The 19,233-nt window shown below is 41.2% G+C and overlaps 1 protein-coding gene across 1 annotated transcript in view; it reads left to right on the plus strand.

Moving 5' to 3' along the window:
- Positions 1-9,272: 9,272 nt before the first annotated feature.
- The window catches only part of LOC306919376 (uncharacterized protein), a gene marked incomplete at its 3' end in the record, with an annotated part of 31,596 nt that continues 21,635 nt past the window's right edge, over positions 9,273-19,233 (plus strand). Inside the window, exon 1 of the mRNA XM_079532166.1 lies at positions 9,273-9,663. Coding sequence (XP_079388292.1) covers positions 9,369-9,663 — 295 coding nt within the window. The 5' untranslated portion in view covers positions 9,273-9,368. The remainder of the gene's footprint in view (positions 9,664-19,233) is intronic.

Raw genomic sequence — 19,233 nt, forward strand, 5'->3', positions numbered from 1 at the left:
AGTCTTCATGTGTCTTTTTAGATGAATTTTGGAAACACAGCCTTTACCACATACTGTACAAGAAAATGGCTTTTCCCCTGTATGAGTCATCATGTGTGTTTTTAGGTTACACGCCTGAATAAAGCCTGTACCACAAACTGTACAAGAGAAGGGCTTTTCGCCTGTATGAGTCATCATGTGTCTTTTTAGATGACCTTTGGTAACACAGCCTTTACCACATACTGTACAAGAAAATGGCTTTTCGCCTGTATGAGTCATCATGTGTGTTTTTAGATTACCCGCCTGAGTAAAGCCTGTACCACATACTGTACAGGAGAAGGGCTTTTCGCCTGTATGAGTCATCATGTGTGTTGGTAGATGATGCGCCCGAGTAAAGCCCGTACAAGAAAATGGCTTTCCGCCTGTATGAGTCATCATGTGTCTTTTTAGATCACCCTTGTGAGCACAGCTTTTACCACATACTGTACAAGAAAATGGCTTTTCACCTGTATGAATCTTCATGTGTGATTTTAAATTCCCCTTTAGATTAAACATTTTGCCACACACTGTACAATTCAAACTTTTCGTCCCTGTGTGACTCGTCATGGAGTCAGTTTGTTTCGATGATTTCAGATCCTGGGACAGCTTGTGCTGTCCTCCCACATTTTGTGTGTTTTGTGATTTCAGTGTGTTTAAAGCTGACTGATCTCCCTTAGTCTCCTCCCACTCCTCACTGTCTTCAGTGTCAGATTCAGAACAGTGTGAAGAGAGGAGCTGGTTGTCACTAGTTGGTTGTGATGTTCCACAGTCCTCTACATCAGCTTGTGCTTTCATGTGTACAGTTGAGGTGCCGGCTACAGGCTCTGTGTCTCTGTTTTCATCATCATCTTCGCTTTTCACTGCTAGTAATGTTAACCTTTGTCCACCAGCCTCTTCTGTTGTGTGAAATAGCTCCTCATGTTCATCTTTAATCTCTGGACCTTGTGGTTCCTCCTGGACCAGACTGGAGCTCCTCTCCTCTTCAGGTGGAACCTCCTCTTTACACACAGGGACGTGCAGAAAGTCTACAAAAAAAAAATACACTGTGTTATGACCCTTATGGTCTAGGAGCAAAGTCCCTGCAACATATTCAAAAAGACAAGACAAGATTAGCTTGTAGAGCGGCTATTTTCGCTGCCGGACCCCGTCATATGGCAAAGGATACATTTGGCTTTACACTTCAGGCATTTATATTTTGCCTTATGGCGGCGTTGCTCGCTGAAGGTACAATTTTACTACAGGTTGCATCCTTGCATCAAACAGTCCATGTCTCTGGTCCATCTCTGGCTGTTCCTCTGACAAGGCTGAATGTCTTTTGGAGGACATCTCTCTAGATACTGTAGACCTCTCCCTGTGGTGCTCTGTGGAAATCACCAGTAGAAAGACCTTTCATTATACTACATATTCAAATCAAAATTTACCATATCTAGTTTAGTATAAAGGAGTTGTTCAAGTGCTAAAATAATTATCCCATCCTGATGTGAACATCAGGTGAAAATAAATTGTTTATTGAATTTGTAAAAGGGAAAGAAAGGTAAAAAAAAGTAACACAAATAGCCAATCTACAAGCTGCTCAAAATGTGTGGAATCGTGAGCTTGTAAAACATGGCATAATCTTGGACACAGTTTGAATGCTGATTAATGGTGAATAATACATTCTGAGATGCATCTGATTAAAATGTTTAATCATTTGACAGCCCAACTCAAAATTAAAGAAGTATTTCTTTAAGCAGTATTTTTTGTTATTGCCTATTTGAAACATGTCAACAGTCATTGACCCACCAGCCTCTTCTGGTCTTTGAATTAGCTCCTCTTGTTCATCTTTAATCTGTGGAGGTTGTGGTTCCTCCTGGACCAAACTGGAGCTCCTCTCCTCTTCAGGTGGAACCTCCTCTTCACACACAGGAACGTGCAGAAAGTCTATGAAAAAATACAAAGAGACTATCCATACAAGGTTTGAATCTTGTACCTCAATGCAGAGTAGAGGCTGGAAAAAGTATCAACAGATTACTCTTTGGCCACATTTTCCAAAATTGAACTTTGATGGTGCGCTGACTGCGGTCTGTGCTGTAAATAGTGTGGCCGTTTATTTACATTATAGCGTTCTCATAGAAGATGTGAGACGAGTTGAATGTTAGGTCTTCTCCAGCAGGTTAGTTGTTAACTATGGAATTGCGCATTCCCCATCAGTTGGTGTGTCGGCACCATATATGGTGGTAGGGGTGAGAGAACGTGTGACATCATCAGGGATGGAGATCCCTGATTTCATCAATATTAAGCCCATACTGTAAATGGAGATCCCTGATGTCATCAATATTGGCCAGCAACTCTACATCTGACCTCAAACCCTAAGATCTCCATATATGGAGCTGACCTGTTCTGACATGCCATATGTTGATCCTACATCCATCCTTCCTCTTCGATGTCTCCCTTTTGACCGATACCTATCCATTTAAACTCTAGACGGGCCTGCCCCAAAGTTATTAATGCAGCCACGCCCGGCAGCCAGCGAAAACTAGAGTTCTTAACAGGCCGAAAATTAAGATCTTACCCCCCATGCCAAAGCGCCAGTGCTCGCCCAGCAGTCTGCTGTCACCCAGGCGGATGCGTGCACGCGACCTGAGGTCGCTTCTCGCCTTCAGGCGTCTTACTGGTACTGAAGTAGAATGAACTGCAAAGCCTTATGTGAACCCATTAATACTTTTACTGCCGAACCGGCGTCCCATTCATAATACTTCATAATTTTGAATGGGTTAATGCATCAATGCAGTCACATTGTTAATGCTAAGATCGATAACCGATTCATATCGGTTCATCTTTACACTCTCAGTACCGACCCACTTTCACCAATAAAACAAATAAAGACAGAGTGATTTAAACTTACTGAGATCCAGGTGGTCTTCAGGTTCCTGTTTAAGGTGGTCTTCAGGTTCCTGTTTAATAGAAACAGTCGTGGCTGGAGAACTGATCTTCACCTGCAGACTGGACTCCACAGACTGGTCTGGAATGAAGGTGACATTAGTAACAACTTTAATAATAAGGTTGTTCATGTGTTATAAACAGCATAACACTCCTGTAGAAAACTGAACCAGACTAAATTGATTTATACTGTATTATGAACCAGAATGATTTACATATAAAATAAAATACAATTAAAAATCAGACCTGTCTGAACCAAGTGGCTCTGTACTGTACTCGTGCTGTAGTACTGTACAAGCCGCCCTCCCTGGTGTGTGTGTGTGTGTGTTAGGCTGCGCAACAGTGACACTTGGTAGTCAACAAACGCTATAACGCTATTTCCGTGCTTGGACGGACAGACAGACCCAGCCAGGAAGTCAGGGACACGCATTGCTGTGCATTGGAGTGGCTGCACCACTTAAAAATGAAAGAACAAAATGAAAGCACATCTAGAAACTAAAGCAGTATTTTTTCGTTGAATAATTGAAACAGCCAATCAGCTTGATAACAGATTAATGATTAAAGGACTACAAAATGCATGCAAAAAGAAAAACACTTTGTATAGAGAATTTATTAAAAGAAGAACTAAAGAGGCTGAAGATAAATATAAAAAATATAAAAATAAGTTAACAAATATTATAAGGAGATGCAAGAAAGATTATTATAGCAAACTATTAGATAACAATACAAATAATATTAAAGGAATATGGAATATACTAAATAGTATTATTAGAAATGACTCTGGGAATGTAAACTATCCGCAATATTTTTCTGATAAGGGCACTAAAAATTATAATAAGGAGGAGGTAGTAAATAGTTTTAATAATTTCTTTGTAAATGTAGGACCAAAATTGGCTGAAAATATTTCTGATCCTGTGACATCTGAGGAATACACTGATAATATCATAGAAAGGAATCCCTGTTCAATGTTTCTTACAGCAATAGAGGAGAGAGAAATCATAGACATTGTTGATAACTGTAGTAATAAAATGTCCACTGACTGTAATGATATAGATATGAAACTAGTAAAGAAGATAATTGGAGGGATTTCTAAACCATTAACATACATCTGCAATTTATCTTTTCAAACTGGTACATTTCCAAACGGCATGAAAATAGCTAAAGTCATACCACTGTTTAAATCTGGAGACAGACACAACTTCACAAATTACAGACCTGTATCGTTACTTCCACAGTTCTCCAAAATTTTAGAAAAACTGTTCAACAATAGATTAGATACATTCATTGAAAAACACAGTCTACTCAGTGACAGTCAATACGGATTTAGAGCAAACAGATCAACAGCAATGGCATTGATGGACTCGATTGAGGAGATCACTAATTCCATAGATGAATATAAGTATGTAGCTGGAGTATTTATAGATCTTAAAAAAGCATTTGATACTATTAATCATGACATATTAATTAATAAATTGGAAAGATATGGGATTAGAGGAGGAGTATTAGATTGGGTACGAAGCTATTTAAGTGACAGGAAACAATTTGTGAAGTTGGGTGAGTCTGTCTCTTCATGCTTGGGCATTGCTTGTGGAGTCCCCCAGGGGTCGGTATTGGGTCCTAAACTGTTTATTATGTATATAAATGATATGTGTGATGTGTCTAATATATTGAAAAGGGTAGTTTTCGCAGATGACACTAACATTTTTTGTTCCGGAAAAAATCTACATGAGCTATTGGACCTGGTCACTTCAGAATTATGCAAGTTAAAAAGGTGGTTTGATAAGAATAAATTGTCACTAAATCTGGCTAAAACAAAACTAATGATATTCAGTAATTACAAAATAGATAATCAAGTAAATATACAGATAGATGGTGTTGAAATTGAGAGAGTTTCTGAGAACAAATTTCTTGGTGTAATAATTGATGATAGAATTAACTGGAAGTCTCATATTAAATATATATATAATAAATTATCTAGAAGTCTTTCAGTTTTAAATAAAGCAAAGCACCTTTTGAACTATAAGTCACTACGTATGCTATACTGTTCCCTGGTTTTGCCGTACCTAAACTACTGTACAGAGGTTTGGGGGAATACTTCACTTAATGCAATAACTATACTTCAAAAACGAGCTATAAGAATTATACATAATGCTGGATATAGAGATCACACTAATATATTATTTTTAAACTCATATCTTTTAAAATTCATGGATATAATAGAATATAAAACTGCCCTTATAATGTACAAAGCAAGGAATAATCAACTCCCTGGAAATATTCAGGTGATGTTCTCTGATAGAGAGGTGTGAACCAGTTAAAAAAAAAGATATAAAGAATGCATTATTATGAGGTATAGAGATGAAGAGTTACAATGACACAGACATATAATTTAGATAATTGTACTTGTATATATATAAGAATATATATATGATGTGCCGAATGTATGTATTATATGGAATATATAGAGTATTTTGTATTGATAATGTTATATAGAATTGAATACATATTTCATTTAGTTTATACCATGTTGGTATTTATGTAATGACGTCAAGCGATGACGCTGAATTTAAGTTATTAAGGGGTAGGGTTATATAAGTTTTCTAACTTCTCCCTATTCCTTTCCGAACATATATAAAAGTAAAAAAATAATAATAATTATACTTGCAGCCAGTGAGGCTTGGTTTTTTGTTGTTGTTGTTGTTTTTTTTGGAATATTATTTTATTTGTTCTATATTGAACTTATTTTAATTCTTTGACTTTTGTCTAATTTTTTATAATGTTCGGAATAAAGTTTTTCATTCATTCATTCATAATGATCCTGAAATAGATATGAAATAGATATGACAGAGTAGCAGCATCTCTGCCTCCCAGCATCCACATCAGTGTCCAAACACACATTTATATTGGCAGGAAATGTCCACAACGGTAACAACATTGATTCATGCAGGTCTCCGGACATCTCAGCCATCGGAAATGAGGAGGTGGAGAGGGTTTCTAACTTTACGTTTCTGGGCGTGACTATGGCCGACGACCTGTCCTGGAGGACCACCATCACCTCTGCTGTGGGGAATGCACAGCAACGCCTTTTCTTTTTAAGGAAACTTAGATGGGCAAAACTCCCACAGAGACTGATGATCAACTTCTACCACTGTGTAGTAGAGTGTGCTCACCAACTGGTGTGGTTTTCCAGCTGCACCAGGGCAGAGAAGGAGGGCCTCCACAGAGTGGTCAAGGCTGCAGGGAGGATCATTGGGACCAGCGTCCCAGAGATCTCCACAGTCTTCACCTCCCGCTGCCTACGCTGTGCCAATAACATCCTACAGGACCAGTTCCACCCAGCACACCATCTTATCCAACGTCTGCCCTCTGGTAGGAGATTCCGATCTATCTGGTCCAGAACCAGCAGACTGACCAACAGCCTCTACCCACAGGCTGTCAGGCTGCTGAATGAACAACCTGCCCCCCGCTTCCCCCATCCCTGACCCTCCTCTATAGTATTATAAGTGTACTGTACTGGACTTGGGCTATGCATTAAACTTTGCATTGCTGAACTCTATTATTATTACACTGCACTATTACGTTGCACTTTGCACTTTGGGTATTATGTATTACAGTTTGTTTATTTGTATGCCAGTGGTGAAGCTCAACTTGCATTGTTTCGTGCAAGCAATGACAATAAAGATCTATCTATCTATCTATCTATCTATCTATCTATCTATCTATCTATCTATCTATCTATCTATCTATCTATCTATCTATCTATAGTATACATGTAAACATCAGGTGAAAATTAAAATTATATTGAAAAAAAGTCAAGAAGTAACACAAATACCTGATCTACAAGCTGCTCAACATGTGTGGTATCGTGAGCTTGTAAAACATGGCATAATCTTGGACATAGTTTGAATGCTAATTAATCGTGATTAATATATTTTTAAACTGAGATTAATCTGGTTAAAATGTTTAATCATTTGACAGCCCTACTCAAAATGTATTTCAAAATGTAAAAGTATTTATTTAAGCAGTATTTAGTTAAGCAGTATGTTTTATTGCGTATTTGAAAACAGTCATTGACCCACCAGCCTCTTCTGGTCTTTGAAGTAGCTCCTCTTGTTCCTTAATCTGTGGAGGTTGTGGTTCCTCCTGGACCAGACTGGAGCTCCTCTCCTCTTCAGGTGAGACCTCCTCTTTACACACAAGAATGTGCAGAAAGTCTAGGAAAAAATACAAAGACTCTATAAAAGGTTTGGATCTTGTACCTCAGGCTCAGTGCGGAGTAGTGGCTGGAAAAAGTATCAACAGATTAACAGACGAGTTTTGAGGAGGGATTTAAAAGCCCCAATTGACTCGGCAGATCTAATATGGAGGGGCAGCATGTTCCAGAGCTTGGGGCCCGCAGCCGCAAAAGCACGATCACCCCTGCTCCTCTTACTAGTCGTGAGCTCGACCAGCAGCAGCTTGTCCGCAGACCTTAATGCTCTAGGTGGGACGTAGGGCACAATTAGGTCAGAGAGGTAGGAGGGAGAGAGACCGTGAAGTGATTTAAAAACAAATAAAAGCACCTTAAAATCTATTCTAAACTTAACAGGGAGCCAATGGAGAGAGGCCAGAACTGGGGTGATGTGGTCTCGTTGAGACAGTCATTGAGACTGTTTATTTTGATTTTACGATGTTTATGCCCCAAAATGACTGGATATATGGGTTCTGTAGCAATTTGTAGCAATTGTAGAAATATTAGACCTTATTGTTGCATGTTTACGCATGTTTACATTACTTTTTTCTTTTTCTTTTTACATTTAGTAGAAAACAGCCCATATTGCATCGAGGTGCCTGGACGTCCCTTATAGTGGCCACCTATCCTTTTACCCTTGGCAGTATTCAATCAGAGAATCGATCAGCCAAAGAACAGGGTGTACAAGAACCAAAATTTTAGCAAACAACATTCATAACAAACAACTCTCTACGTTAGTAACATGTTGCTCAGGTTCATGACACAAGGGTCATTTTGGTACTACAACAGGATGACAGTTTATTGAAGCCTTGTATTAAATGTTAGCTGACCCATGCAACCAGTAAAACAAAAATCACACCCGTGTGAACTGAGTGGTGTAAGGTCTTATATAGACTGATCAGCTGTGGTCTGACGTAATGAAATCACACCCGTGTGAACTGGGTGACCATAGCAACCATGCTCATTTTTTTTGGTACGGACAGACACGTAAACTAACAAAGCCAGTTGTAGGAGTGGTTTACACCACTCAAAAATAATCATTTCACATTTTAGATCCAAATGTATAAAACAATGACATTTCTCAAGGTTAGGGTTATGTCACAACAGTTGCCTCGCGGAGCCGTCTTTTGTCCAGTGTCCACTCTGGGTCTGGAAACGGCACAATTTTTACCGTTGACAGCAGTAGAAGGTCTGCTGCTCGGAATTTTACACCTCTCCCGCTTAGCGGAGAGTGGGGTGTGGTAGAGGACATCTCCCTGAACGCGTGTGTATGTCACAACAGTTGCCTCGCGGAGGCGTCTTTTGTCCAGTGTCCACTCTGGGTCTGGAAACGGCACAATTTTTACCGTTGACAGCAGTAGAAGGTCTGCTGCTCGGAATTTTACACCTCTCCCGCTTAGCGGAGAGTGGGGTGTGGTAGAGGACATCTCCCTGAACGCGTGTGTATGTCACAACAGTTGCCTCGCGGAGGCGTCTTTTGTCCAGTGTCCACTCTGGGTCTGGACACGGCACAATTTCTACATTTGACAGCAGTAGAAGGTCTGCTGCTCGGAATTTTACACCTCTCCCGCTTAGCGGAGAGTGGGGTGTGGTAGAGGACATCTCCCTGAACGCGTGCGTATGTCACAATAGTTGCCTCGCGGAGCCGTCTTTTGTCCAGTGTCCACTCTGGCCTGGAAACGGCACAATTTTTACATTTGACAGCAGTAGAAGGTCTGCTGCTCGGAATTTTACACCTCTCCCGCTTAGCGGAGAGTGGGGTGTGGTAGAGGACATCTCCCTGAACGCGTGCATATGTCACAACAGTTGCCTCGCGGAACCGTCTTTTGTCCAGTGTCCACTTTATAAAGTCCATGCACTCCAGTGAATAGCATTTATCCATTTAGATAACTTTTTTACGTTATTTAATTACTTCTTTTTACACAGAAACATAATGTGTGTCTTATAGCATCATATAGCATCATTTAAATGCTCATTTGTAGTTTTAATGTGCAAATGAATCTTTTTTTCAATACTCTAGAGGGTACTCTTATTTTGAAGAGATCGTCCACCGGAAGTCTTATATTTGCTCCCTTAGATTTGCCAAAAAAACAGTGCCGTTGCGGTTAGCACTGCAACATGGAGTTTGTTAGCATTTAGCTCTGGTTGTTTTTTATCGTGGTGTGAAATAAACGGAGTGCTGCTAAAACGACGTCTCATAATGGAGGTCAAAACGACTCAAATGGAATCTGTACGGCTGAAGATACATGAACACATGACGTCGGTGGGAGAGGATATATTGTGTGTTTTGGACAAACAGCAGCAGAGTGGTGGTGCTGATGTTTGTTGTGTGAAGCTTGATGTCAGAGTGTTTGTGTTGGAGCGTCTCAGTTTGGCTGCTCAGGTCATGGTCAACCTCTTCCAGAGAGAGATGGAGACACTAGAAACTCTGCTGGAGAAACAAAACAAAGTGCTGGACATTGATGTTGATATGGACATCGATCTACACACTGCAGGTATGTGTTACCTGTGTGTGAGTTACACACACACACACACACACACACACACACACACACACACACACACACACACACACACACACACACCAACACCACCAAACTACACACTGTAGGTTAGTAAACTCAGTTTAGCTACAGGTAGCATTAAGCTAGCTGAACTGAACTACATTTCCCAGTAGCTTCACGTTTTTCTTTATTGGTAAATCTTGTGTTCAGGTAGCTACATAAGAGTAAAACGTATTGTCGTCACCAATTGAGCGTGTGCGTGTGTGTGTGTGTGTGTTTGTGTTTTGATGTGCTCATCAGTGGTATGGCCGACTTGGTACTGTACAATTTACAATTACAATTTAGGCATTTAGCAGACACTCTTAATCCAGAGCGAGAGGCAAGAACAAAAGTATGGGAATACATCACATATATAAAATGCATTTATCAAGAAACATGCGTAAGCTAAGAACGTAACTAGAACATATCTATATAATGACACTATACATATTAACTATACATATATACTATACTATGCTATACATATGTACTATGATGTGCTATGACTACATACAATGCAATTATTGTGCTGTCTACATGACATGCTATAAGTCTGTTTCAAATGCTATCTAAGTCTAAAAAGTGCTATCAAGGGGGTAGGATAAGTGCTACCCCCTGTAGCTGGGGATATTGCTCATGTTATTTTAAAAGGCTTAAAAAGGCATCTATCAGGAACTATTAGGGGACTAACGAATACTGGACAACTCACCCCGGTGAGTTGTCTTCACTTTCTGACATGGCGGGGTGAGTTGTCTGTACTTTCCGCTGGGGCGAGTTGGGCGAGAAAGGACGGACAGCTCACCCCGGTGAGTTGTCTGTACTTTCCGTGGCACCCATTACAGTAGGTTTAATTCAATTTCAGATCTAACTATCGGTTCCTACAGACATGCGCAGTCACGCGCTAATTATTTATTTATTTAACAGTAAAATCCGGTGAAACACTGGTGTACTCTCTATGCAGCATTGAGGGGGGGGGGGGGGGGGGATCGTTTGTGGATAATGTTTGCGCTTCAAAGGCAGAGTCTCACAGCTGTACAAAGTTGCTAATTAAGACTCCCAACGCACGCATGATCAATCAATCACAGTTCTAATAGGCCTACTTATACTGACTGGATTACATCTGAATAGCAAAGCAATATTGACCCCCCCCCCCCCAACAACGATGATGATGGCTACTGCTAGTTATACATTAGCATGTGAGAAATTACAAGTGACCTTATATAACCATTCAGCCATCTGGAGTAAATACATTAGGAGGGGTTCGTTCAGGCAGTGGTGGAAAAAAACGAAGTACAAATACTTCGTTACTTTACTTAAGTACAAGTTTGGAGAATTTGTACTTTTATTGACTACTTTTCTTTTGCTGTATTTTTACTTTTACTTCGTTACATTTACATGGAAAAAATCGTACTTTTAATCCGCTATATTTAAAATCTGACACCTCGTTACTCGCTACAAATTAAATAATGCGCAGTTGAGAACAGAACAACAGGGCTGCGCTCCACTCTCAGATAATAGGGGGGCGGAGTTGTGTTCTGCTGCCTGGCCTGCTTGAAGACGGCAAGACGCACACACACATTGTCACACGCATTCAACATGGATGAACGAGACACAGTCTTAGCTGAAAGAATGGATCATTCCGACGTGGACGTCATGGAATCCTCCTCGGATACAGACGAAATCAGTGCCAGTAGTGCAACAACTTCTACTGCTGGTGGTGAAGAAGATGACGAAATAGCACACCCGTGGCCTTATCTAGCGCCAATGTTTTCATTCATCTGGAAGGAAGATTCCTCCTATAGAATGAAATGCAAGTTGTGTGCGCCTCTCAATAAAGAACTGTTGGCGTTCAATAACTCGCCCTCAAACCTCAAGGTGCACATTAAGGTAAGTGTCATGTTGTGCCAGTAATCCATAAAGATAAATATTGTCCATAAAACTAATTTGCCAACATTAACAATCCAACTTGTACGTGGGCAGCAGACCCCCCCCCCCCCCACACACACACACACACGTGTTGCGTGTTCTTAGTCGTGCGTAGGCTATGCCTGTGAGGACAAACATTTTAAAATCGTGATTTTTAATTTTATGAATGTATTGTTTTATTGCCATTTTAACCATAAATCTACAAAGCATAGTGCACAACAACCCCCTGGCACACTCATCTTCTAAATCAGTGGATTCTCAACCCTTTTCATAATAAGGGCAAGGCCCATTATTTATTTGGCATTTGAGCCATTTGATGACATTTAGCCTCTCAGAACCAAAACTAAAGAATAGGTGTTGAGTATTGATGTTGGTACTATTAGGAGAGAACATGCAAACGTTGATCAAACAATTGTTCTACATTCTCTAATTGTGTAGATTGTAAATTAAGTAATGCAGATGTTTAACAATAATTTAACTCTTGAGCGTAAAATAAACTCAAGTGTTAAAGATTTAATAAGGGTCCACTTGGTTACCAACTCCATAATTTAGCTGAAAACCACCTGGAGACCACATGGTTGAAAACCACTGTTCTAAATGTCTATGACCAGCCAAATGGTCCTCAGTCACAATGTCTATTTCTCAAATTATACTATACTTGTGGCACATTTGGTTCTCACAAGTATAGTCTCTCTCTCTCACACACACACCTGTCAGTTTGACCCTAATTGAACACAATCTTCATTTGAATCATTGGTAACAACTGTTTATCCTACATATCAAAATGTATTGACATTGTGAGAAGTGATTTTCACTGATGTCTTGAATAACCTATTGTTAAGCTAACTTTTTTTTCCTTTCACATTGATGTAGAGGAGGCATCCAAGTCAATTGAAGAAATATGAAGAGCTGACATCATTGAAAAGGAAACGCCGGGCTCCTGAACCAGCTTCCAGCCTCGCACAGAGCACATTGCTCAATTCCAGTTCCATGGTGTCTCAAAGCTCGATAGAAAGAGCTATTGTGAAGTATGTCACAGAAGCCACAGAGCCATTCTCTATTGTGGAAAAACCAGCCTTCAAAGAGTTTGTCACTGATCTTCAGCCTAAAGCAAAAATTATCTCAAGGCCCACCCTGCGTTTAAGAATTGGCGATGCTGCCAAGAAAATGAAAACGGCGGTCATTGAGAAAATGAAGGCTGTGGACCATGTTGCCACCACCACAGACTGCTGGTCAGCCAGAAGAAAGAGCTTTATTGGTGTGACTGCCCACTGGGTTGACCCCGAGAGCCTAGAGAGATGCTCAGTAGCCCTGGCCTGTAGACGACTGAGAGGTTCCCACACGTTCGATGTTTTGGCTAATGCACTCGACGACATCCATTCAGAGTATGGCATCCGTAACAAAATTGTGAGGACCACCACAGACAACGGTTCCAACTTCCTAAAGGCTTTCAAGGTTTACAGTGCGGCTCCGGACATGAACAACAACGTCGGTGGTGACCCAGAGCCCGACGGTGAGGAAGAAGAGGAGGAGGAGGAGGAGGGAGAAGTGGAGTTCATTGAAGTGGCAGATATCCTGTACTGACGGATACAAAAGAGTGTATCGCTCAGCATTCGGCAAGTGTCAAGGGCTGTGGAATAAGTGTGGGAGATCGCCTAAAGCAGCTGAAGCTGTGGAAGAGGCCTGCTCGCTCCAGTTGTTGCGCCCAGTTGCCACCCGGTGGAACTCTCTGTTCATGGCTGTGGAGAGGCTGCTCAAGATATTGGAGAAAAGGGGGGAGCCGGCTCTACGAGCTATCTGCACTGAATTAAACGTTCCAATGTAGGTTTAACAACACCACAATTGTCTCACACAATTTAACTCTTTAAAACTGAAAGCATTTTGTGTTTTAGATTTTATGTTTCGAAAAGATATTCAATAATAGCAGATCTACAAGCTCACATCGTATCGTCTAAGTGTTGTGCTGCAAGCTTGTACATCTGCTATTTTTTTTACCTTTTTTGAAAATTCTTGCATGTTGATTTTAACACATGTTCTCTTCTGGGGGTCCCTGGTCCAAGTTATTGATGCATTTGATTATAATGCTTGTAAAACAGAATTGTAAAAGTGTTATTCTTTTTTTACACAGGTTCAGTCCAGTCGACATCACGTTCCTGACAGAGTATGCCGCCATCATGAGCCCAATGGCCCAAGCCATCAACATCTTGCAGGGAGAGAAAAATGTGCACATGGGGTGGCTGCTTCCGACCATTACCTGTCTGACTTCCAAAGTGGAGAAAGCCAAGTTGCCGCTGAAGCACTGCAGGCCATTGGCTGACGCCTTGCTAGCTGGCATAAAGAAGCGCTTTGATGACATCTCAAAAGATCCTGAACTGATTGCCGCTACAATTCTCGTCCCCAAATTCAAAACGACATGGACAAAAGATGATGCTACAATCAGACTGGGTGAGCACATGGACATAATGTATTTTTACATGTATGATAGTGATGCGTAGTTTACGATGTTAGTTCAGGCAGTATACACTCGAGAGGTTAACACTGCATTATAGTATGTGGATGTATACAGTGTTATGAAAGACCCATATGTCAAACGCTGATGTGGCAATCAGCTGACTAATTTGGGAGGGGTATTTATTTAAGCTCCCCTAATTGTGTTATTTCTGCGTTAATTCTGTATATGCATTCCTGGTTGTTATGACTGCATGTCTAATTGTGCTGAGCAGGGAGGAATAATGTGGCAGAGCCTGAATGGCAAGATATTTATTCATTGTATTTATTTTGGTATTTCAGCTGTACTAATTGTATTTCACCTTCCCTGTGTTTCAGGGATGGACTACATCAAGGAGCACCTGGAGGATCCTTCGCTGACAGGAGATGTCACCAGAGCCAGGTCATCTGATGACGGAGACTTCTTTGCTGACCTTACGAGTTCTAATGTAAACCAAAGCCGCACCATACAACTGGACGGATACCTGGCCCTTTCAGCAGATCAGATGGCTGTACTGAAGTCGTACCCTGCTGTCTGCAAGTTGTCCGTTAAGCTCAACACACCTCTACCTGCCTCTGCAGCCTGTGAACGACTGTTCAGCACCGCAGGACAGATCTTCAGCCCAAGAAGAGCACGGCTAGATTCTCACAATTTTGAGAATCAACTGCTGTTGAAGATCAACAGTAGACTGATAAACAGCAAGTTTGCGTACTTTAGAGCATAAATTACATTTTGATGGAGGTTTGGATTGTGTAGTTACTTTGCCATGCTAAAAAAGATTGACAGGGACTGATTTGTCACTGCATACTACAGGCCGGGGTGCCACCTGTCAGTGGGGCTCCTCTGGCAGGTGAGCCAGCAGGGTACAGCAGCAGTGACAAGCAAAGGGAGAAATTATAATGGGGTAATGAGACAAAAGGGGTCAGTGTTACATTCAAACCCAAATGCATTAAAGTTGCACATTTCATAAACAAGGAATGCAGAGGTTCAACTAGCAATGGGGAACTGGGTGCCCCAGTGCTGGTTGAACCTCTGCATTGTCGGTTTGGCGACGCAACATGGAGGTCTTGTGTGCCCCGGGCCATATGTGTGATTATACAGCAGTGATTTTCAAAGTGATGTCCAGAGAATCGAGGACCCTTGGGTCGCTGGGAGGAATTACTTTAACCTGTGTGTTTCAGAACCTGGGAGGCTGAGGTAAACTAGCACCGAGGAACTGGGTGCCCCAGTCTTGTTGAACCTCAGCCTCCCAGGTTCAAAATGTTTTATTTATTTTTGTCCTTATTTATTTCCCCCCCCCCCCCCCCCCCCCCCCCACAGTACAGCAGTGTTTCTCAAAGTGATGTCTGGAGACATCACTTTGTCCAGAGACATGTTCCATTCAAACCCAAATGCATTAAAGTTGCACATTTCATAAACAAGAATGCAGAGGTTCAACTAGCACTGGGGAACTGGGCATCGTCTGTTTTGCAACGCAACATGGAGCTCTTGTGTTAATTAATTATGCATGTTGGTCCTGTATGTTATTGATGTATGCTGTTGGGGGTTCTGTATTTTAATTATTTGTATGCCATTTCATTTTTTGGAATAAAGCCACTTTGACAGGACAATTTTAGGACTTCATTTATTTGTATTCATTTTGAAAATAATTTTGTACTTTGTACTTGTACTTTGTAATTTTTACTTTTATACTTAAGTACATTTTTACACCGGGTACTTTGTATTTTGTACTTTGTACTTTTACTTTGTAATTTTTACTTTTATACTTAAGTACATTTTTACACCGGGTACTTTGTATTTTGTACTTGTACTTTGTAATTTTTACTTTTATACTTAAGTACATTTTTACACCGGTTACTTTTTGTACTTAAGTACATTTAATTTGAGGTACTTTTATACTTTTACTTAAGTAACTTTCTTAATGGGTACTTTGTACTTTTACTTAAGTAATTGTCAAGTAGAGAATCAGTACTTCTACTTAAGTAAAATATTTTTGTACTTTTTCCACCACTGGGTTCAGGTAATATTAACATTTATGGACAATTTGCCAACACAGTTTTACAAATTTCTTCAGAAGTTTAACACACACACACACACACACACACACACACACACACACACACACACACACACACACACACACACACACACACACACACACAGCTGTTTTTCGAGAAAAAAACTTTGTTTACAATGTTTCTATATTTAAATAAAATACATTACATTTGACCGTACATTTGACTCTTCTGTTATATTCTTGTAAAATATTCAGTAAAGTATTATTGTGCAATATTCAGTAAAGTATATAAAAGAGCTCAAAGGCTACATATTCAGTCAGACAACTCATCCCGAAAGTGAAGACATCTCACCCCTGGTGAGTTGTCCGGACGTTCGGGGTGAGATGTCCGGACAACTCACTTGGAGGGGCAAAAAGGGTGAGTTGTCTTGTTACCGGACTGAATATATTAGGGCATTTGAACATTGATGCTTGTCAGTCACAATGTGGGAAATGAGGGACTGTCCCACGCAAAGGGAGACATCTGGTCTACGTTCTGTGAGGCCCTCACCGTTTCCATGTGAATCCTGAGTTCTACATGTTTCTCACTGTTCTATTATAGCAGCTGGGTTTACTTTTTATCATTGCTGCCGGGCAGAGAAACCTTGTATCTCCATAATTCAGAAGGAGCGAGTGCATTCTCCGACACCGGCAATCAGACGCGGGCGGCACTGCCGGAGGGAGGGGTGGCACCTGCCTGGGAAGGTGGGGGGATTAGTGGAGTTCCGCGGCAGTGTTGGTTTGTTTCGTGGCCGACGCCGCAACTGCCGACAACAGTCACGGCTCACGATATGCGTTGCCAGTTAAAAATCACCCGTGTCTTCCCTGTGAGGTTAGGGTTTGGGTGTCGGCGTTGCTGGTTAAAACTCACCCATGGCTCCCGAAACAGCCGTGTCTTCCCTGTGAGGTTAGGGTTTGGGTGAAATGAATTGAATTTTGTCTGGTTCAGTTTTATACAGGAGGTGTTTATAAAGTTTAATATGATAAATATATTATACTCCTTTCATGACACATGATCAGCGGCAGCCTTTTTATGAAAGTTGTTAATATCACATCAAATTCCTTTGATCCATTGATCGTATTATGAATGGGACGACGGTTCGGCAGTAAATGTATGAATGGGTTCACTGAAGCTTTTGTTGCAGTTAATTCTACTTCAGTATTAACTAACTAACTAAGACTCACTGACCTAACATTCAGCTCGTCTCACATCTTCTATGAGAACACTACAATGTAAACAAACGGCCATACAGCACAAAGCGCAGTCAGCGCACCATCAAAGTTCAATTTAGGAAAATGTGGCCAAAGAGTAATCTGTTGATACTTTTTCCAGCCACTACTCCGCACTGAGGTACAAGATCCAAACCTTTTATAGAGTCTTTGTATTTTTTCCTAGACTTTCTGCACATTCTTGTGTGTAAAGAGGAGGTCTCACCTGAAGAGGAGAGGAGCTCCAGTCTGGTCCAGGAGGAACCACAACCTCCACAGATTAAGGAACAAGAGGAGCTACTTCAAAGACCAGAAGAAGCTGGTGGGTCAATGACTGTTTTCAAATACGCAATAAAAATACTGCTTAACTAAATACTGCTTAAATAAATACTTTTACATTTTGAAATACATTTTAAGTAGGGCTGTCAAATGATTAAACATTTTAACCAGATTAATCTGAGTTTATAAATATATTAATCACGATTAATCAGCATTCAAACTATGTCCAAGATTATGCCATGTTTTACTAGCTCACGATACCACACACGTTGAGCAGCTTGTAGATCAGGTATTTGTGTTACTTCTTGACTTTTTTCAATATAATTTTCATTTTCACCTGATGTTTACATACTATAGATAGATAGATAGATCTTTATTGTCATTGCTTGCACGAAACAATGCAAGTTGAGCTTCACTACTGGCATACAAATAAACGCACTGTAATACATAATACCCAAAGTGCAACGTAATAGTGCAGTGTAATAATAATAGAGTTCAGCAATGCAAAGTTTAATGCATAGTCCAAGTCCAGTACAGTACACTTATAATGCTATAGAGGAGGGTCAGGGATGGGGAAGCGGGGGGCAGGTTGTTCATTCAGCACCCTGACAGCCTGTGGGTAGAGGCTGTTGGTCAGTCTGCTGGTTCTGGACCGGATAGATCGGTATCTCCTACCAGAGGGCAGACGTTGGATAAGATGGTGTGCTGGGTGGAACTGGTCCTGTAGGATGTTATTGGCACAGCGTAGGCAGCGGGAGGTGAAGACTGTGGGGATCTCTGGGAGGCTGGTCCCAATGATCCTCCCTGCAGCCTTGACCACTCTGTGGAGGCCCTCCTTCTCTGCCCTGGTGCAGCTGGAAAACCACACCAGTTGATGAGCACACCCTACTGCACAGTGGTAGAAGTTGATCAACAGTCTCTGTGGGAGTTTTGCCCATCTAAGTTTCCTTAGAAAGAAAAGGCGTTGCTGTGCATTCCCCACAGCAGAAGTGATGGTGGTCCTCCAGGACAGGTCGTCGGCCACAGTCACGCCCAGAAACGTAAAGTTAGAAACCCTCTCCACCTCCTCATTTCCGATGGAGAATGGCTGAGATGTCCGGAGACCTGCAGGAATCAATGTTGTTAGCGTTGTGGACATTGCCTGGCAATACAAATGTGTGTTTGGATGATGTGGAGGCTGGGAGGCAGAGATGCTGCTACTCTGTCATATCTATTTCATATCTATTTGAGGATCATTAATCTGTTATCAAGCCGATTGGCTGTTTCAATTATGCAATGATAAAATACTGCTTTAGTTTCTAGATGTGGTTTCATTTTGTTCTTTCATTTTTAAGTGGTGCAGCCACTCCAATGCACAGCAATGCGTGTCCCTGACTTCCTGGCTGGGTCTGTCTGTCCGTCCAAGCACGGCAATAGCGTTATAGCGTTTGTTGACTACCAAGTGTCACTGTTGCGCAGCCTAACACACACACACCAGGGAGGGCGGCTTGTACAGTACAGTACTACAGCACGAGTGCAGTACAGCGCCACTTGGTTCAGACGGGTCTGATTTTCATTTTATGTA

The sequence above is a fragment of the Electrona antarctica genome (assembly GCF_951216825.1).
Source record: "Electrona antarctica genome assembly, contig: scaffold_25, whole genome shotgun sequence".
Lineage (NCBI taxonomy): Eukaryota > Metazoa > Chordata > Actinopteri > Myctophiformes > Myctophidae > Electrona > Electrona antarctica.